At 35.6% G+C, this 22,993-nt stretch overlaps 1 protein-coding gene across 1 annotated transcript in view; it reads right to left on the bottom strand.

Annotated features, from left to right (window-relative positions):
• TMC1 (transmembrane channel like 1) overlaps positions 1 to 22,993 on the bottom strand; it is a 180,833-nt gene that overhangs the window by 144,658 nt on the left and 13,182 nt on the right. The window contains exon 3 of the mRNA XM_023213110.1: positions 4,984 to 5,031. Within this exon, the coding sequence (XP_023068878.1) occupies positions 4,984 to 5,031 (48 nt within the window). The remainder of the gene's footprint in view (positions 1 to 4,983; positions 5,032 to 22,993) is intronic.

The following is a 22,993-nucleotide window of genomic DNA, read 5'->3' as shown; positions in this document are numbered from 1 at the left end:
TTTCGTTTCTATTGCTCCTAACTTCTTCTTTTAGCATAAACTATTGTAAAAAATTAATTACAGTTATCATTATTCTCTTAAATAGAGGCTACCATCGAGAAAAAATTATATTTCAATGAAAACTATGAATTATCTACAGTATACCTTTCTGTGTTGTCTGATTCTGATATGAGAACTATATGACAACTTTGAAAATTATACATAACCATATAAAGCTATACAAAATACATTTTATCTGTAGACATACAAATGAACTCTTTCCAGTGGAGAGACAAGCCCCCTTTCAAAAAACAACTTTGCCTTCATTTGTACAAACATTTCAATATTTATTATCTATAAATGTATCTATTCTTTGGACTTTCCTTTGAACTGATTAGAGCATCTCACAAGTTGTTTTATTAGTTAAATATGTTCTTTTCACATACGTGTGAGTCATCCTTTTATTTTTTTAAGATTATCTTTAATTACCACTTGTTAAAACTTTTTTATTGATATTTCAGGTATAAGACCTAAATATTACCTATATTACTAAATGTCAGGTAGCAGAGAGAGAAACAGAATAACTTTTCTTTTTTTTTTTTTTTTTGAGACGCAATTTTGCTCTGTCACCCAGGCTGAGCACAATCTCAGCTCACTGTAACCTCCAGCTCCAGAGTTCAAACGATTATCCTGTCTCAGCCTCCTGAGTAGCTAGGACTACAGGTGCAAGCCATCAAGTCCAGCTAATTTTTTGTATTTTTAGTAGAGATGGGGTTTCACCATGTTGGTCAGGCTGGTCTTGAATTCCTTGCCTCAAGTGATTCACCTGCCTTGGCCTCCCAAAGTGCTGGGATTACAGGCTTGAGACACCGTGCCCAGCCTGTAATATCTTTTCTAACTGGGCTTGGAAAACTGTATATATTCTGTCATCCGAATCAAGAATGAGTTTCTGTTTGTTTAATTTTGTGGCAAATGTATGTTATTTGAACCCCACTGTGGCATTCTGAATATTTACCCAGCTTTTATTAGCCACATTAGTCACTAATAAAGAAAGGACAAAAACTTGACAGGAGGCAAGAAACAATTCACCCACGAACAACTCACAAACCCAAGCAGCTACTTGGTACTCTGAATTTTAGTGTTTTCTGTATTAAAACTAAACTACTGGGATGACATCAACAAGATGAGAGAATAGGAAGCCCTGGACTCTCCTTCCCTCCATAGACATAAAAGTTCAACCACAATGTGGAGATAAGCTCCCTTCGTGAAAAATTCGGAAACTAGTTGAAAGGTACCTGCACCCTAGATGAACACAGAATCAGCTAAGTCGCTGGTAGAAAAATCTGACATACCCTCATACCACAGTTCCTCTCTGCTAACACAACACCATACAATTGGGAGGAACCCACTATCCCCTAGTTTCTCCCTGGGGAGGGGAGAAAACAACTGAACCATGTGTCCAACATTCTGATTTTTCTGGGGGTTCCCAAAGGACTGGTTTCTGTCTTGCCAGAATCTGAGTACTGACAGGAAAAGACCTCTGGTTGGGAACAAATGAGAGCAAAGATAGCCATTTGAATAGTATGCCTCACTCACAGTAGCCCCTCCCCCAACTTAGCACAGAGTGACCAGATGATAAACACCAAATCTGCACCTCTCTGGGGAGAAACAGTTGGATAGTATAACCAACACTCCCTCCAACTTTTGGAAAGGATGACTGGACTGGCTTCTGTCCCACTTGTCTCCTAGAGCACTAATAGGACCCATTATATTCTAGACGGCCCAGGGCCATGAAGAACAAAGGAGAAAAACTAGTTTGTACTCTTTCACCAGAGCTCCTTTTCCCACCCAGTTCAGCATGACATAATTGGCAAGAATTCCAGTCCTTAACTTGCCCCTGAAATGGGAAAGAAAAGACTGAAATATATACCCAATGTTCAGACTTTTCAGGAGGCTGCCTAAGGGAATGGCCAGTCTCAGAGCATGGACAGGACCCAGCATACTGTTGATGCCTGGGGGCCACTGGAAACAAAAAAAAAGAACTCAGGACATGCTGCTTCCCCAGAAGACACATGTTATGACAGAAGAACACTGGAGCAAACAAGAGATTATGAATTCTTAAAAAGAAAAAGGTCAACTGAAAAATCCCTCTTATTGAGGGATTTTGTGTGTCCTGCCTGGACACACAAGTCCAGAGAGGATGCATACACAGGAAACATTTGAGAGGCCCAAGAATCTCTGGCCTGCCTCATTGGTGAAAGTCTTCTCCTGTACAAGGCTGGTCCTTCTCCTGAAGGCTGGGAAAGGAATCCATTTTTTCTAATATAGGGATGCCAAAACAAACAAACAAACAAAAATAATCAAGAAAAATAAAGAAACGGGAAATCACGCCCCAAACAAGAGAAGAAGATAAAGCTCCAGAAACAAGCCCTAATATAATGGAAATATATTGATTACTTAACAGACTATTAAAAATAACTCATAAAGATGCTCAACAAATTCAGAAGAAAAATGCACAAAGTGAGAATTTCAACATAGAAATAAAAATATAAAAATAACCGGAGATAAATATTGAAGAATACAAGACAATAACTGAACACAATAACTGAAGAATACAGTAACAAAAATTCACTACAGAGGTCCAGCAGCAGACTCAATCAAGCAAAAGAAAGAATTACCAAACTGAAAAATAGGATGTTTGAAATAGTTAGCAGAGCAAAACCATAAAAAGAATAAGAAAAAGTGAAGAAAGTTTTATGAGGTTTCAACAAGCAGACCAATATTTACACTATGGGAGTTCTGAAGGACAATAAAAGAAAGAAAAGGACACAATGACTATTCAAAGAAAATAATAGACAAAATCTTCCCAAATCTGGGGAAGGAAATGGACCTTCAGATTCAGAAGCCCACAGATCCTACATTATATGAACCCAAATAAATCCACATCAAGACATATTATACTTAAATTGCCAGAAGTCAAAGATAAAGACAGAATTTTGAACAAAACAGAAAAGCAACTTGTCATGTACAAGGAAACCTTCATAAGACTATCAGTGATTTCTTAGCAGAAACTATGCAGGCCAGAAGAAGGTAGGATGATATTTTCAAAGTGCTGAAAAGAAAAAACCTGCCAACAAAGAATACTACGCTCAGCAAGTCTGTCCTTTATAAATGAAGGATAAATAAAGACTCTCAAACAAACAAAATCTAAGTTAATCATTCCTAGACTTTTCTTACAAGTAATGCTAAAGGAAGTTCTTCAAGTTGAAATGAGAGGACACTAAAGAGCAAGACAAAATCACATGAAAATATAAAACTCTCTGGTAAAGGTAAACATATAGACAAATACAGGATACTATAATACTTTAATGACAGTGTATTGATAACTTTTAATTTTATTATAAAAGTTCAAAAGTATTAAAAGTAGCTATAAAATGTTAATGAATGCATAATATAAAAATATATAAAGCAAGACATCAATAACATTAAGTGTCAGGGAAAGTAAAAGTGTCGAGTTTTAGTATGCAATTGAGGTTAAATTGTTTTCTGCCTAAAATAGGACTTTTATAATTATAAGATGTTGAACTTAAGTCCCATGGTAACCACAGTAAAATTTCTATAGAAGATACACAAAAGAAAAAGAGAAAGGAATCAAAGTGTATCACTGTAATAAAAATCAATAAAATATAAAAGAGAATAGCACGAGATAAAAAAGGGACAAAAGAGCTTTAAAACAGAAAACAATGAACAAAAAGGCAAAAGTAAGTCTTGCTCTGTCAATAATAACTTTAAATTTAAGTGGATTGAACTTCCCAATCAAAAGACATAAAGTGGCTGAATGAATTAAAAAACAAACCAAAGAAAAGAAACAAGGTCCAACTATATGCTAACTACAAAAGACTCACTTTAGATTTAAGGACACGCACAGGGTGAAAGTGAAGGAATGGAAAATGATATGCCATGAAAATGGTAGCTAAAAAAGAACAGGGTTGGCTATACTTATATTGGGCAAAATATACTTTTAGTATAAATCTGCCATAAGCAACAAATAAGTGCATTATATAGTAATAAAAGGGTCAATTTACCAGGAAGATATCACAATTATAAGTATATATGCATCCAACATCAAAAGCACCTAAATATATAAAGTAAACATTAACCAAACTCAGGAGAAAAAACATACAGCAATATAATTGTAGTAGGAAACTTCAATACCCTACATTACATTCCATAATGGATAGAACATCTAGACAGAAAATCAACAAGGAAACAGCAGACATGAACAACATTATAGATCAAATAGACTTAGCAGATATATACAGAACATTCTACCCAATAGCAGCAGAATAAACATTCTCCTCAAATGCATAAAACCTAAAAATACTACTCTGACATTCCCTCTGCCCTGTCTGTGTAAAAACTGGTCATCAAGAAATCATTCGCCCTACCTTGTTTGAGTGTAGATCATAGACCCTCATTCGAAAGAGGGTCCTGTCCCACACCCAGAAGAAAGAAATGCATGCTTAGAGAGGCCAAGAAGAATCTAGGCAGACAGGCCTTGTTGCATTTTCCCACTCAGTGTATAAACATTAGATTATACCCTTTTTGTCCAATCATATTTCTATACTGCTGTCCATACTTTGTTGAACCTAAGCATTAAAATGAACAATTTTCTCTATCTTTGGGTCTTCATCCTAAGCTTTAATGAATACATGTTCTATGACATTATATGCCTTTTCTCCTATTAATATGCCTTTTGCTTGTTGATTTGTCAGCAAACATTCAAGGGACCACAGTCTTGGCCCCTACAATGCCAACTGGATGGAATCTAGAGTGGGCATTCTGTTTGCTGAACTTGATTCCTCCTGTGAGACCATCAAAAGTTATCCACACACACTTCTGCTTATGTGGGGTAGCTCAAGTCCACAAGATAAGAGGATAAATTCCTTGAATTTACGGGTATTCCATAGGAAACGTATCCCAAGTGGGCCCATCACCACTTACTTGAGCTTTCCTCTGTCTCGTCTTCTTTTTCCTCCACTTTGATTTGTACTGTTGAGGAAAGAAAATAGTACAGCAATTATTTAAATGCCTGTACAATTGTTAGTAAGTAGTTTTTACTTTTATTGTTTTTATCATAACGTTTTTGTGCAGTTAATACAATTTTGCCATAAACTTGTCAAAATGAGCATGATTTATTAAAGATATATGGCTACAGCATCTTATACAATGCCATGCAAAGATTTTTCTATTTCATAATCTTCAGGGATTTGCAAAACATAACTGTTATAAGCTCCATTCAAAGTTATAAGTTATCAGCTCAATTCAAAATAACTTCAATCAAAATGAATTCTGTATTGCAATAGAGTTGGGGTTTGTTGGGTTATTTTATTTCATGAGAAACTGAATTGTTAATAAAGCTATATCCACATGCCCATACCAATTAGGTTAATAACCAAATTAACTATAAAACTAGAGAATAATTTATTTCAACCACTTTTACCAAGTATGAAAAAGTCTTTAGGAAAATGCTTAAAGCCAGATCTTTTCTGTTTCAATTATTTTTACAGGTATTATATTAATAGATCCTAAATTTCCCAATATGTGATTCCCTTTGGCAATGTGGAGACAGGTGATTTTACAGTTCTTTCCAAGACAAAGGACACTTTTTCTGTTTATTCCTCACCCCATACAGCATCTTGTTTTTAGCTTTGCTTCATTTTTATAAAGACATATAAAAGTTTTATAAAATTTTTAATGCTACAGTAATATGAAAAATATGTTTATTGGCAAATTTTTTTCTTGTCAACTTAATGTTCATTCATCACAGGTTTCTTGCCTTAGAAAAATTAGAATATTTATTAAAAACCAAAGTCTATTAATTTGCTTATAAAACATGAATTTTATCATATTTTTATTTAAGGTAGAATGGCATTTGTCCAAAAAAGCAAAGATGACAAACAATGTTACTGTGAACAGATGAAACAACCTCTGGTTTTGTTTCTGTTCACTCACTGTCAAAGGTTATTATTCAGAACTTGACAGGCATATTGAAAAGGCAACACATACCAAGAGTGTAAATTCCATTCACAAAGAAAATTATTGTAAAAGCACTTTTTGCCTTTAAACAGCATCTGGGTAAAAAATTTTAGGATATGCAAAAATGTTATCACTCAACATCAGCCACAGAATGTGAAAATAAATGTTCTTTTGTTCAAAGTGAACATATGCCTTCTGTTGCTGGCTGCAACTGAATCTACACAGGACAAAGATCTTTATGTCACTACTGAGAGTTTGCAATAATGAAGGGCAGACACTTCTAAGGAGATATTCCACATTCTACAATAGGTCATGGTCTTTTATTTGCAATTAATGTCACCACTAAGCTTCTTCAGTCAAAGAAGGATTCTGTAGGAAAGAATTTTAATGATACAAGATTAGCATTGGAGCAGGGTCTTATCGGCTATATATAAAGAAGAAACAGCTGAGGACAAATAGCAAATTTGTCCTACTTTGCAATATGCAATATCCACAGCCTACTTTGCAATATGCATAGCCAAAGCAAATTTTTAAAACATTTGCACAATGTATTAGGCTGATTTCTAATGATTATTTCACTAGAATGTGATAATATAAAGTCAATTAAATAAAATGGAAAAATCTACTAAATGAACAAAAATATAAGCAAATCTTTAGGAAGGATTATATATTAAATAAAAAGAGCAGAATAAGGTATCCCAAGCTGAAGAGATAAGCAACAACTCAGTTTCCTCTAATAACCAAGGGAGAGAAAAAGCAGGACTAGAGTCATGAATCATCTTCTCTGGCACAGAAAGAATAGTTATAAATAACCATTAAATAAAACTTAAAAGTCCATAAGGGAAGACATTCCCTGTGATGGCAAGTAGAGAACTAAAACACAGCTATGATTTCCCAGTGATGCAATGAAGAATGCTGCAGAAATGACCCATTCCCTCCTCTTGAGTTGGTTTTCCAGTAGTGATTCTGGTCTGTGCCTGATCATCTCCACGTTCTCCTTAGGTGCCTCCTTTGCTTAATAGCATTCCTTTGTCTGATCATGGAACAGTCATTTTTTTTTATAGTCATTGTGATAATTCCTGTTTTGTTCTTGATTCAAACCCTCAGCAAAGGCGTCATCAGCATTAAGAACTAAATAGAAGCACTATGACCAGGAGATTTAAGACACTGTCAAGATCCTGAGACCGAGCTCGATTTTAATGGAACATTATTTGGCCTGAAAAGTAACTATCAGCACTGGCCTATATCTCCTTCAACCTAAAGCAATGCTAAAGAACCATGTTAAGAACCCCCTCCAAGACAAAAACCTGTACAAAGAGATAACTCAGAATACTTGAATGGGAGCTACAAACCATCTTTCCTTTCTCAGACAATCTCTGAGGTGGCCTGTTGCCATTGTTTCTCCCAGCAGTCCCTAGTACCTTATTCCCAATCATGTGATCTCTTCATGCCTCAGTTGCTCCCCAATGCCTATTGATCATGCACTTTAAAAATAACCTTCTCTCCTAGAAAGTGATGGGAGGATAGTGAAGGAAGAGGAGGGGAAGTCTGTCAAAATGTTGGAGGCAGCAAGCAAAACTGCATTGAAGTATGTGTAGTTAAAAGAGGAATATGCAATAGGAGCAGATGAACTCCTAGGCAACCCAGATCCTCATTTCATGCAGATAGACTCAGTAATTAAAAACAGTAAAAAGAAACAACAGCAAAATGTCACATTTCAGAGGCATAGGAGTCGTTCAGAAAAGTGGATATTGTTCTGGGGCTTCTTTTTTAATCTATAAAACTGAAAGCAGTTTATGTTTCTTCAGGATAACACAGTGACCAAGTGGCCAGAAGAGTTGAATGGTATTGCCTTTTTCTCTGACCCACATTTACCTCTTGAAGCAATGTTTATAGCTCCAAGCTATTATTTTGGAAACTGAAAATTCACTTATTGAATTACCGTTTATTGTGTGATCACAAAGGAATACAGCGAAAATGCTCTTGGATAGGGGTTTGTAGACAGTAAAAGAAAATACCACTGCCTTTAATGAGTCTTACTATTGGAGGCGAAAGAATGACTTTATAGGCCAGGCACAGTGGCTCATGCCTGTAATCCCAGCACTTTGGGGGGCCGAGGTGGGCAGATCACTTGAGGTCAGGAGTTCAAGACCAGCCTGGACAACTAGGTGAAACCCTGCCTCTACTACAAATACAAAAATTAGCTGGGCGTGGTGGTGGGTGCCTGTAATCGCAGCTACTCAGGAGGCTGAGTCAGGAGAATCACTTGAACCCAGGAGGCAGAGGTTGCAGTGAGCCGAGATTATGCCACTGCACTCCAGCCTGGGCCACAAAGTGAGACTCCTTCTTAAAAAAAAAAAAAAAAAAAAAAAGACTTTGTAACAAGTTTCGAGATTAGGTATGGGTATCTTATTCAGTCTACTTGAGCTACAATAGCAATGTATTATTTAGCTTTTTTGTGTTTCTTCTCAGGATTCTTTTTTGTGTATGAGAAATGTCAACATTGACCCTTCTCATAAAAATTGCATGTCTTCTACCTCAAGACTAAACTTTCTTGACAGGGATGTTAATCAATGGCATGACAGGCATAAATGAACCCATGTCATCCCTGTGGGATGTGAAATAGAGAAATCAAGGATAACCATGGGTACTTTGCTTGAGCACCTGAAAAATGGAACTGCAGGAAAAGAAGATGGAAGACTGTAGGGAGAATAGCTTAGGTAGGAGCTGTTAAAGTTCAGGAGTTTAATCAGGCCCATTGGATTTCAGGTGCCATCTAGACATCCAAGCATGGCATTAAGTAGACAGTTGAATATTTGAGCCTGGAGTTCAGAAGAAAGGTCTGGACTGGAAATATGAATCAGGGAATCATCAACATATACATTGTATTTAAAGCCATAAGACCAGATGAGATAACAAAGAAAATGAGTGTAAACAAAACAGAAAAAGGAGACTCAAAATGGTGAGGAACAGGAGAAGAACAAACTGAAGAGATTAAAAATGAGCAATCAGCTCTTAAGTAGAAGGAAAGTCAGAGATTGAGGATGGCAGAAGATGTGCATCAGAGATGTATCGTAAGTTGCTAAGGACATTGAGGACTGAAAATTGACCACTGGATTTGACAATGTAGAGATATTGATGATCCTCATCTTCCAGGCATAGGTTTAGTGCAGTTGTGTGGGCAAAAAGCTGAATTCAAGTGGCTTTATGAGCTGATGGGCAATGAGTAAGCGGATACAGCTATTTTTGCTGGATAGAATGTTCTTATATGCTGATAAGAAAGACCTAATGAGAATTGAGAAATTGAAGATGTAGGCTATGAAATGAACCAGCTATAATGTAAAGCAAACAACATGAATTAGATTATTAATTCCTCAGTTTTATTTCTGCTTTTGGTTTATCCCTGGGCTGTGATTCTCTGACTAATACTTTGTTAAAAGACTGAACAACTTGCTAGTATACCTCTTGCTTATATTTGAGTCCACTATAGCAATTCAAAAGTATGGAACTAAAAGATGGGGTAGGGAGAAGACAAGAAAGAAAAAGAATGAGAGGAGAAAGGAGAGAAACAGAAAGAGAAGTAAAATAATAAATATGGGGTGAGAATTTCAGTAAATGATAATGGAAAAGAAGAAATATAAAGCAAAATTTTGCATTTTTGTCTTGCTAGATATGATAAATATTTTTAATATATGTACATATTATGTGTAACCTCACATTAAGTAAAGTCAGACCACCTTCAGCTATCTGTACTATTAATATATTGCTTTAACAAGAATGTGAAGGTGAAGAGACAGAAAATGTGAATAAAATAATTTTTTTAAGATACTGTATTCCAAACTGAAATTTGTCATATTCTATAAGGAAATTATGAGCCCTTTAACAAAAACATGAAATCTCTCTTCTCAGGGGGAAAAAAAGAGAAAGGAGGGAAAACAGACCAGCGAAACTATAAAAAATAAGCTATGATATTAAAAAACCTCTTTAAAAGGTAGCATTCTTATGAATACGCACTGTGTAATATTATACTCTGAAAATTCTAGGTATAAGGTCATTCAGTTGCCCCTCAAATTACTAACTTCTGATTATAGCAATAAGAATCATGGGGATGCATATTTTGATATGAAGAAAATTATACATGTGTATGTATGTATATGTATATAAGGTAGGCCAAGAACAGCAAGTAGATATTTTGCTTTTCTTAAAACCAAACAAAAAGTAAATCAATCTAAATTTTAAAAGGAATGGGTAAAGTTAGCCCTAAAGAAGACCAAAGAAGAATTGCCCAACAGTGAGCCACTTGGATGCTAGATTGGGTCACCGAATCATATTCAGGCATCATCTCCATAAAGAGAATGGCCCATGATATGGTTCAAATTTGTGTCCCTGCCAAAATCTCATGTCTAATTGTAATCTCCAGTGTTGGGAGAGGTGCCTGATGGGAGGTGACTGGATCATGGGCACAGACTTTCCCTTTGCTGTGCTTGGAATAGTGAGTTCTCACAAGATCTTGTTGTTTAAGTGTGTAGCACCTTCCCCTTCTCTCTTCCTCCTGCTCCAGCCATGTAGGAGGTGCCTCCTTCCTCAACTTTGCCTTCTGCCATGATTGTAAGTTTCCCCAGGCTGCCATGAGGGGGCTGGATAGCAGAAAACAGCCATGCTTTCTGTACAGGCTGCAGAACCATGAGCCAATTAAACCAAGTTTCTTTACAGGTTACCCTGTCTCAGGTAGTTCTTTATAGCAGTGCAAGAATGGACTAATACGGCCCAACTCTCTGAATTTATGATAACACTATTGGTGGTTGTGAAGTAGGGAACAGAAGCTACTGTCTACAAAACTGAATAAAAATAAAGGGATGCAATTCTTCTTACTCTAGAATAAAATATACCCAAGATTATTAAATCTCGCTCAGGTTAACAAAGCAGCTCCCTTTATTTTTGCTACTTCTAGGTCAAGACAAAAAGAAGCTTGTGCCGTTCGTTTATAACAATCCCAAGTCCTTCAAACGATGGAATTAAACATATCTCAAAAGCCACTGAATGAACAGAATATTTAGTTCTTATGTAAATCAAATACCTTAATAAACCTGTATGCTATAAGACATTTAAAAACTTATCAGGAGTGAGAAACACAGAATGAGATCATCACACTTAAATATCATCAAAGTATCTGGGGACAAGATTTAATGAGACAGACCTAGGCTGATATTTCTTCTGTGTGTACCAGTATCTTATCTTCCTTAAGATCAGTTTTGTGAAAACCAGAGGGCACAGACATTCAAAAACACCCTACTGGAAACTTGTGTAACAAATGCCCCCAACACTGGTCATATTTTCAAACATTATAATATCTTGGAGATACTAAATAGTTATTTTCAATCTCTGTGGTTTCAAAATTACAAAGAGAATAATAGTTTTGGTTTTTGGTAGGACTCACCAATCCAAAAGAGGGAGGCAGGCAAAAATTGCAACTGTTATAATAGCTGTCACTCTTCAATGTTTTTCCTTCTAGATTACATTCATTTTTTGAGACTCTCTGAGGCCCTCAGAGGCAGAAAATAAATAGCTGCTGATGTCTGCTTTATTAAAAACACAATATAAAATAGTTGATAAATATAATATAGTTGATAAATAGAACAGGATGAAGCCTACGGAGAAACACATTTTACTCCGAGGTCACAGAGAGAGGATGCTAACTCTGAGGCAAACAGAAAGAACAAAAATAGAAAATCTACTCAAAATAAAGATCCCCATTCTATCCTTTTACAATGGAAATAAATCTTTTGTATATACGTAAGAAGGAGGGGAAAGGGATGCACACCAATTTTTTTGCACGTTTTCCTTCTTTTATTGTACGTGAAATTATAATTAAACACAGGCTGAGTGAAGTGGGTTGCTGGTATGTTTCCAAATTCTACCACCCCTGAGCTGGAAGAGCAAATATGAAATGTGAAGCCTGGTTCTGCAAATGGCAAATTACATGCTGGAGTATTTGTGAGAAACTGCAATTAGGTATTTCACGACACCATCAGTCTACAGAAAGAACAAAAACAGCTCTTACTCTATGTGGTTTGGAGGGTTGGCTTTTTCAAAAAAAAACTATACATATTCAATAAATAAATAGCTATTTACAAAGACATTTAGAGCCCTCTGTGGTTATGAAAAAGTAAGTGGTGAGTCTTGCATTTTCTTTGCATTTAGATGTTTGAGGGAGGGAACATTTCTTATTTAACCATGCTGTCATAATATATATTCAGAGTGTATGCTTTCACATTGCAATTACCACCGTAAAGGGCAACCACTGTAAATAAGTGTTGTAAAATGAAATACATTATCTTGTGTGAGGCTTTCTGGTTAAAATCTTTGCTAGTAATAGGATACCAAAATAACAACCAGATGAAGATACAAACGTGCATTTTAACCTCTTAGCAGCTAGGCTTATATCCTTGGATTATTTAGGACAAAAAGGAATCTTTCTGTCCTCCACAGAATTTTTGCAATATTCCAACTCAAGAAGAAGAATGGTTGTCAGGGTTCACGGATAAGCAAACAAAATGAAACAAACAAAAAACACTAAAGAATTGTGAAAGAACTGAAAGAAGAGGATTGTTCCTAAGGCATAAAGAAGCATAAAAGGCTGGCTGAACTCTGTACACATCTTTACCCTTCCTTTGTAGCACTGCTTTTGTTCACATTAGAGATGCTAATTATTTCTCATTAGCATATATTAGCAAATGTTAATGAGTGTCTTCTAAAGAACAAAAGGCAGTGGGGGCAGGGTAGAGTCAGGATGAAGGCTTAGCAATGAGGGAAGGGCTACAACAGAAGAGACACAAAGAGAAAAAGGAAGTGAGAGCAATATAGGATTTAGATTCAGAGTTTCCTAAAATTTGGAAGATCTATCTTCCTGACAAAACAGTAATAGCACCAAGAAAAATGAAACAATTTACTTCATTTTTTTAATAAAAATAGTAAAAGCAAGTCATTAACTAGAATAAATCCATTTTTTTTCCTGCTCTTTAGCTGTTAGGAGAAAATCACACTTCACAGGACTTGCTACCTAGCCAGGAATATGAGTTAACAGTAATCACTTAATGAAAAATAATTCTGAATTCTAGTTATTCTCAATTCATCCTAACTTTTTCTCTCACAGACTCAACTTGCAATACTCAGAAAGACTAAACCTATATATAATTTGTGTATGGCCTGTAATATAATTAAAATAATTCACATAGACTGTGGTACACATATTACTTTATATCCTAGAGGAAGCTAATTAATATTTGAATACTCCAGTTAAGGATTCACAATATTAGAACGGAGATTTAACACCTAAAATACTGGAATCAGGTACACTTCAGCCATCTCTAGACGAGCACAAGATGGTTTGTTAGTTGGAACAATGCTTATTAGAAGGAAATTTTGTGAAATTAAATGTGATTGAGGTATGTGGACTGGCTAGCAATATTATTTCTGCCCCCTGTCTTTGTGTACACAAAGTCAGAGAATATATCAGCCTTAATAATCTCATTTTGGAAGAGTAAGCACCACAGACCCAGGAATCCCAAATAGTTATTTGTTTTGCCATTTAATGGAGAATTTTATTATCTGATAAGACCTCTGTGAAACACGCACTCTCCAGTTCCTGCCCATGAAGGGGTCAGGGAAAATTTCTTGCTTCATTGCCTATGTTACCCAAAAATTCATATGTTCCCCAAAATTCATATGTTGCAAGTTTACGGTCCCCCAAATTCATATGTTGCAAGATAACCCCCAATACAACAGTATTGTTGGGTCATGGGATGAAACCTTCATGAATGGATTAGTGCCGTTACAAAGAAGACTCCAGAAACTTTATTCATTCTTTCTGCCATATGGAGACACAACAAATGGAATGCTGTCTATGAACCAGAATGTAGGCTCTCATCAGATACCAAATCTGCCAGTAGTGCCTGGATATTGAACTTTCCCACCTCCAGAACTATGAGAAATAAATATCTGTTGTTTATAAGCAACCTAGTCTGTGGTATTTTGTTATAGTAACCAAATACAGTAGGACAACTATATGTTGCACTTTGTACAAATAATAAATGTTTTTGTGCAAGTGAAGCCAGTTGGGCAATTAGGCATGTGGCCTCATGCCTTCTTGGAATAAATCCACACATTCCCTCCGTCTCTACACCCCACTACCCATATACTCTACCTCTAGACTCAAGCAATTGCTAGTCTGCTTTTTGTCAGTGTAGATTAGTTTGCATTTTCTAGAATTTCGTTTTAATGGAAATGCACAGTAAGTACTGTTTCGTGCCTGGCTTCTTACATTTAGTATAGTGCTTTTAAGATTCATCCACAAGAAAATGTGGCACATACACACCATGGAACACTATGCAGCCATAAAAAAGGATGAGTTGGTGTCCTTTATAGGGACATGGATGCAGCTAGAAACCATCATTCTCAGCAAACTATTGCAAGAACAGAAAACCAAACACTGCATGTTCTCACTCATAGGTGGAAATTGAACAATAAGAACACTTGGACACAGGAAGGGGAACATCACACACCAGGGCCTGTTGTGGGGTGGGGGGAGGGATAGCATTAGGAGATACACCTAATGTCAATGGCGAGTTAATGGGTGCAGCACACCAACATGGCACATGTATATATATGTAACAAACCTGCACGTTGTGCACATGTACCCTAGAACTTAAAGTATAATAAAAAAATTAATTAATTAATTAATTAATTTAAAATAATAATAATGATAATAATACAGTGCCTGGTAGAGAACAAAGGTTATAATAGTCTACAAGAGCTGTTCAAATGCTTTGACACATACACACACAAATTTTTGGCATCTTTAATCTAAAATTTTAGGAAGATAAGGAAAACACATCTACTTTGAGCTTTACCTTAATACCTTAGAATCTGCAGGTAGAAATATCCCATATTATTTAGTCTGAGATGATATTAGAAATCATTTCACCAAAAGATAAGGACCAGGCATAAAATATTACCCTAAATTGATACTTACTAACTCTCTTGATACTCTTAACTCCAATGCCAATGTCTGCTCTTGACGTCAACCAATATTGAAAGTAGAGGCAGCCAAATTCAAACTTGCTGTGCTGCCTTAACCAATGGTGTGCTTCCCCATCCAAGTTTTTCTTGTTACCAATTGGAGGATGAATTCTAGTCCATGCTCAGATTGATCAATAAACAAAGGACTAGCAGTCATTTGGGGTACTAATCTTTCATTGCCTCAGAAATTATAAAATCAGTTCCATGCAAAAAAAGAGACAAGAGTCAATGGAGTCTAGATTGGGAGATTTACATGATCTCTCTCAGCCAGCTTCAGAATTCCTTTCCTTGGCAGTACTCTGGCATTCAGAGAACAAATTATCATGATTGTGTGGCAACAGAAAGGACAAAAAGGCATGGGGTGGGGTCACTTAGTAAGAGGTTGACAGTCTGCCAAGTCCACTAGAAGCTGGGACCTTGTACAATTCAGTATCCTGATTGTAAGTGATTTTTTTGTTTTCAGTCGAAAGTAATCAATTTTATCTTCATTAAATGCCAGAGGGTTGAGACTGTAATTGTAAGCATTACATCATGCAGGGAAGGACAATGGATTAAGATCTAAACCTAGACTTTTAGCAGCCAGCTCAAAAGTAGGAAAGAAAGTTAATGTTGATGAAGAGACACTCCCTCTAAAGGAGCCACAAATACATGCAGGTGCTTTTAATTCACCATTATCCCTTTTCTCCCTCACATGGGATGGAATCACTTTGGTTATTGGAACAAACCACATCCTAGTTTCAGACAGTAAGACTAGACTACACTAAACCTATTTTTTAAAATTCAATATCATATATTTTTCAGATGACAGGAGAAATGACTAAAATTCTGTTAGTAGCCTCAGAAGCTACTTTGCCTCCCCATTGTATTCATGTGTTCCCCAAGAAACGAGTTTGTAGCTCATACCCAGCTAGAATAGACCTTCACTTCCGGTTCTTCAAGGTGATTTTACCATTCAGGCATTCATCAGAATTGTTCAGCTTCACAGCCTGTCTCATGTGTCATGAAATCTTACTATATGTGTATGTGTGTATGTATGTGTGTGCATGAGAGAGAGAGAGAGAATTTTAAAGATTTAATTGAAAGATTTCTGAATCCCGGATTGATTTTCGTAACTTCTGCATTCTTCTAAAGCATCTACTTCCAGTAAGATAGTTCCAAACAACAAATTGTCTCAACTGTGTGAGCTTGGTAAAGCTGTTTGCTCACCCTGAAACACAATTACCATCAATAGCCTGATGGCTTGATATGAGATTAGCTTATTTTTTATTCATCACCTCAGCCTGGCAGCAATGAGAGTATATTTTAATGGATTCCATGGACAAAGGCCATCAGTTTTCCTCTTCATTCTGTGGTGCTGAATTCTGCAACTCTCTCCAGACCTCTTCCCCTGTCTCCCAAATCCTGGCGGATTTCCAACCGGGAAAGCCCAAGGCAATGAATCTCAAACCTTAATAGACATCATTATCACCTGGAGAGCTTGTTAAAACACAGATTCCTGGGCTTTGCCCACAGAGATTCTGGTTCAGTAGGTCTGGGATGGGCCCAGTAATCAGCTTTTCTAAAAAGCTTCCAGCTGGTGCTAAAGCTGCTAGTGGTTCGGCAACCACTGCTTAAGGCATCCTGAGGACATGGGGAAAGTTGATAAGCACCTGCTGCCTTCCTTTAGGAAACATAGCTCTCATGACCCAGAAATTGTCTTTCTTTGTCTATCTTTATTTCAGTCTCCCACTGTCTTGATTATCGTAGCTTTATAATGAGCCCTGAGGGCAAATATATGTCTTTCAAACTTACTCTTCTTTTTCAAAGATAGTTTGCCTCTTGTAGGTCCTTTGCATTTTCATATAAATTTTAGGATTAGTTTGTCAAATTTTGCAAGCATTTTTAAAAGCCTATTGAGGTATTGATTGAGATTCTGTTGAATTATAGACCAATTTAAGGAAAATTTATATCTTCACAATGTTAAATTTATCCAATTCACAAATGAGGTTTCCATTTATTTCTGCTCTCTTTAATTTCTTACAGCAATGTTTTATAGTTTACAGAGTTCACATCTTGAGCCACTTTTGTCAGGTTTGTTCCTAAGTACTTCATAATTACTTTTTCTGATATTATAAATGATATTGTATAATTTTTAATTTCCCATTGCTGCTGACATACAGTGGTCTGTAGTTTCGTTTTCTTGGAATGTCTTTGTCTGGTTTTGGATAGAGTAGAACTGGTCTCAGGGAGAGTTGGAAAATATTTATTCCTCTTCAATTTCCTGAAAAAGTTCATGCAGAATTAGAATTACTTCCTCCTTAAATATTGGGTACGATTCTCCAGGGAAGCAATCAGAGCTTGAAGTACGTTTTGCAGGATAATTTTTAACTGTCAACTTAATTTCTTTAATAGATATACAGCTACTAAGATTATCAATTTCTTCCTGAATGAACTTTGGTAGATTGTGTCATATAAGTAATTTGTTCTGTTTATCTAAGGTGTCAAATTTATTGGCCTGAGTTTTTCATCATATTATCTTATTATCTTTTTACTATCTGTGGAATGTGTAATGATGTCACCTTTCTCATTTCTGTCTTCTGTTATTAGATGAATAAATGTTATATCAAAGTTATTTATTTTTGGGTGCTACATATAAGGTATCAAAAAAAGAAAATTGTTTGTTTCTTCTTGATAAATTCCTAATCAGTCTGGCCAGTGGTTTATCAATCTTACTGATCTGCATAATAACAAGTTTTGGGTGTTATTAGATTGTTTTTTGTTTTGTTTTTCTGTTTTCTACTTTATTGATTTCAGCTCTGGTCTTTATTACTTACTTTCTTCTGCTTATTTTGGATTTATTTGCTCTTCCTTTTCTAGTTTCTTCAGGTAGAAACTGAGATCACTGGTTTGAGATCTTCTTTTCTAATATAGGTCTATACTATTGTAAATTTTCCTCTAAATACTGCTGTTGTTGCATCTCAAAATTTTGAAATGTGTATTTAATTTAGTCAAACACTTTCTAATTTCTATTTTGATTCCTTATTTGACCCTGGTTCATTTAGAAATATGATATTAGTTACCAAATATTTGGGGATTTGCCAGATATCTTTTGCTATTAATTTCAAATTTAATTCCATTGTAGTTACAGAATATATTTTGTATTAGTTTAATTATTTTAAGTCTGTTGAGATTTATTTATGGCCTAGAATATAGCATATCATGCTAATTATTCTGTGTGTTCTTGAAGAAAATGTGTATTCTGCTGCTAGCTGATGTGTTGCGTGTGTATGTGTGTGTATATATACATATATATATGCATGTGTGTGTTTGTATGTGTGTGTGTGTGTGTGTGTGTGTGTGTTGCCCAGGCTGGTCTCGAATTCCTGAGCTCAAGGCCTGCCGAAGTGCTGGAATTACAGGCATGAGCATCAAGCCTGGCCCCATAAATATTAATTAATTCAAGTTGATTGATAATATTTTGGAGCTTTTCTATATCCTTACTGATATTTTTGTCTGTTTTTTCTATCAGTTATTGAGAAAAAGGTCCTGAAATCTGACTATAACAGTGGATTTATCTATTTCTATTTGAAGTTATATCAGCATTTTTCTTTATGTATTTTAGAGTTCTGATATTAGGTGAATAAATGTTTAAATTTGTTACTTCCTTTTTATCAATTTACATCTATTATTATCAAATAATGTTCTTCATCCCTGGTAGTATTAATATTATTTGCTTTGAAGTCTAATTTACTCAATATGGCCACTCCACCTTCTTTTGATTAATTTAAAATAGTATGTCTTTTTCCATCCTTTTATCTTTTACCTATTTATATTTTTATACTGAAAGTGGCAATATTTTCTTATAGGCAAGATATAGTTGGATATTGGTATTTTATTCAATTAGACCATTTTTAACTTTTAGCTGGGGTGTTTAGCCATTTACGTTTAATATGAATATCTAAGTGATGAGTTTACTCTCTTACCATTTAATTTTTTTGCAGATTGAATTAATTTTATTTTATAAGGAATTTAGAAACCATGAGCAAATATTTATACTTCATTAAAAAACGAAGTCTGTACATCATTCAAATTTTAAAAGTCAGCAAGACACTAAAAAAACTGTACTAAGTAACATGTTTCGTTTTAGAACAAAATATTATCAGTGGCTCATCATAACTGATATAGGAACACAAAGAAAATGCTAAAAAAAAAAAATGTAAAACCGCATCTCAAAATGATCCAGTTGGATGAAGGGAGCACCAGTTGTCACCAGTGTGGGACTACCATATATTCTATCAAAGGAAACAAACTACTACGAGGTGATAAAGATAAGTAAATAAATAAACTGGCGAAGAAAAGGAGCCCATGATTCCTGGAATGTTACAGTAAATGGTTTATTTGTTTCTGTTGTTACATGTATTTTATCTTTCTTCTTTTAAGAAATTAAGTGGATGTGTAAGGGATCCAAGAATATTTCCCAGTTATATCTTATTTTTTCAGTAAGGATAACATGATATTGAAGAAATAATGATTGATGCTCCCTATCATTTCAGCCACTGAATATACTACTACTAAAATGATTTGTTTTAGCAACTATAGTATGCTTTGATTTGTTTTCTTTTTAAAAAACTTTAAGTCCAAGAATATTTAAAGAATGAAAGTCTCTTAATTTATAAAATATACAGTCATCCTTTGGTATCCGACGGCACCCCTCAAACCCCTCCTGTATACCAAAATTAAGGGATGCTCATGTCCCTATGATTTACTTTTTATTTCTCCCATCTCTTCTTTGTTTTTGCTTTCCTCTTCCAGCCTTCTTTTGGATGAATTGACTTTTCCAATGATTCCATTTTACCACCTTTATGGCATATTATCTACAACTCTTTGTGTTACTATTATAAAGTGATTGGTTTCAGGTGATGGGTATCAAGATATACTACCCCCAAATGTAACACCTTAGCATATTAAATATTTTAAGCTATATGAATTTAAGAAAACTGCAGAAGCAGGAAGGTCACTGTTCTTCCCCGGCACTTCTCTGAAGCAGATCCTGCGTCCCTCATGTGAGAGGTGCCCTCCCTATACCCAGAGAAAAGAAACATGCTTGCCTCTCACAACAAAAGGTCAAGGAGAAAAATCTGAACAAGCAAACCCTGCTAAATTTCCCCCAGTTTACTACCTTTAGATCATACACCCATTGTCCTATTATATTTCGCCGTGACTATCCATTCTTCATCAAACCTACTATAAAAATACTCAGGTCTGTTTCTTTGAGTCTTCTTTCCTTATGATGGCTCCTGAGTCACATAACACTTATACTAAGTAAATGTGTATGCTTCTGTGTTGTTAATCTGTTTTTTGTTATATTGGCCTCAGCTGTGAACCCAGGATGGGTAGAAAAAAAAGATATTTTTCTTCCCCTAAGAGGGTACGGTGGTCTTTAGTCACAGTCTCTCTTCAAGTGATACTATACCATTTCATACATAGTGTAAAACCTTATACCAGTATGTTTCCATTTCTTTTCTTACAGACTTTATGCTACTGTTGTCATATATGCTTTGATGTTCATTAATCCTTCTTCTACACCTAATCTGCTGCGAATCCCATCTTGCTTATGCTTCATCTCAGATATTGTAATTTTCATCTGTAGATATTTTATTTTGTCTTTTTATTTCCTCTGTGTCCCGATTTAATCTTTCCTCTAGCCTTTTGAACATGTGCAATGGCTAGAGTTGGCAGAGTTATAATTAGCTCTTTGTTTACTAATTACATCATCTGTGTCATTGACGGGGCAATTATGTGTAATTGATTTTTCTTGGAATTATGGGTATTTATTTTCATGCTTCTTTATATTCATGGTAATATTTGGTTGCATGATAGATATTATGAATTTTACCTTACTGACTGCTATTTTCATATTCCCATATTCTTTGGCTTTGTTCTGGTATATATTTAAGTTACCTGGAAACAGTTGTATCCTTTAGGGTCTCATTTTTTAAGTTTTGTTAGGATCAGAGCAACATTTGGTCTAGGTCTAATTTTTTCTCACTGCTGAAGCAAAACCCTTCTGAGTACGCTACCTGATATCCCATGAATTACGTGGTTTTTATACTCTTTCTGGTGGAAAGAGGAGCTATTCCCAGACCTATGTGATACCAAGGATTTGTCCCTCTAAACCTTTTCAGAGGTTCTTTCTCCAGCCACACACATGCACTGATCATGATTCAGCAGAAGAGTCAGCAGGAACACTACAGAAATCCAGAGCTCACTCTCTGTTCAGTTTTCTTTTCTCTGGAACTCTTCCTCATGCATTGCAGCTATCTTAGTACCTGCAGACTCTCAGGTCTCTCTCCTCAACTCAGAAAGAGCAATAGTTTCCATTTGCAGCCCTTCTCTCTGCACCTGGGCCTGGAATCTCTCTCCAGGCAGTAAACTGGGGCAATCATAGGCTCACCTAATTTGTTTTCCCTCTCTCACAGGTCATTATCCTTTGTTGTCTGAGGTATAATGTCTTGAAAACTGTTGCTGTATATATCTTATCCAGTTTTTATTTATTTCACATAAAAGAGTAAATTTAGTATCTGTACTTCATCTTAACCACACTGAGAAATCTATTTGTGCTAACTATTCTAGAGGTCTCTAAGTTAAGTTCTTTTTTTCAAGTCATATTGAAAAAATATATATAAGTCAAGAGACAAGCTACCTCTTACCCTTTCTTGTTTGTTTCACATCTGCTCATCATCATGTGAAATTACCAATTTTAAAAGAAGGGTTGTATCAATTAACTATGCATCCTTTAAATAAAAATAATATTTATAAATATTTCAATGACATGCAGAAATGTTTACGATAGATGTCATACAAAAATATCATTCAAATTCTATAGATTATAAAGTTAGAATATCTGAAATAAATGTCTTCTGCAAAAATTAATTAAAAGCTGAAATGAAATACATCAAAATGTTAGCAGTCATATCTAGATGATGAGGTTGTGAGATGTTATTTCTTTTTCTTTAGATATTTTCTGTACTTTGTAAAGTATTATAGTACACGTATATTACCTGGTTTTTTTTTTTTTTTTTTTTTTTTTTTGAGACAGAGTCTTACTTTTTCACCCAGGCTGGAGTGCAGTGGCGCAATCTCGGCTCACTGCTGTAACCTCCACCTCCCAGGTTAGAGTGATTCTCCTGCCTCAGCTTCCCAAGTAGCTGGGATTACAGGGGCCTGCCACTACACCCTGCTAATTTTTGTATTTTTAGTAGATACAGCGTTTCACCATATTGGCCAGGCTGGTCTTAAACTCCTGACCTCAGGTGATCTGCCCCCCACAGCCTCCCAAAGTGCTGGCATTACAAGCGTGAACCACTGCACCCAGCTGTACTATCTTTTAAAAGAACAAAATTGTATTGTGTTTTTGTTTTCTAAAAATGAGTTGTAGGGAGACAAAAAGTGAGAGAAAATGTTGAGGAAAACATACAGAAGGTCTGAAGTTACTGCTTAGCTATTTCTTTAAGGATCTCACACAAGCTGTTCTTTTCTTGCCCCTGGCAGTTATAAAACATAGCCCTGTGTCTCTATGAAGAAGGCCTGGATTATAAAACATCATGAAAAAACAGGAATAAAACATCCAGAATTTGGTGAACATTGTTTTAATCCCACAGTATTAGGAAAAAAGGAACCAATGCCATAAAATGTTAATAGTGCTCTCTTCAATCGTGGCTAAAATGTTCTATCTTGTAACAGAGCTCAGGACCGGACTTTCAGAGAAAAGCGATGAAAAGTCTAGAGAGCAGTCATGGCAAAGGGTTCTAGTTAATTAACTCTACTTTCTCTTGGTTACCAAATTAAGGGAACTCAGTTGGACTATTCTATTATTAGTTCAGGTTCCTGCAATGATCCTCGTTTTACAGAGAAGAAA

Source organism: Piliocolobus tephrosceles, chromosome 14, assembly GCF_002776525.5.
Source record: "Piliocolobus tephrosceles isolate RC106 chromosome 14, ASM277652v3, whole genome shotgun sequence".
In the NCBI taxonomy this organism is placed as follows: domain Eukaryota; kingdom Metazoa; phylum Chordata; class Mammalia; order Primates; family Cercopithecidae; genus Piliocolobus; species Piliocolobus tephrosceles.
Note: the sequence above shows the minus strand (reverse complement) of the source record. Positions and strands in the feature narration are given on the sequence as shown.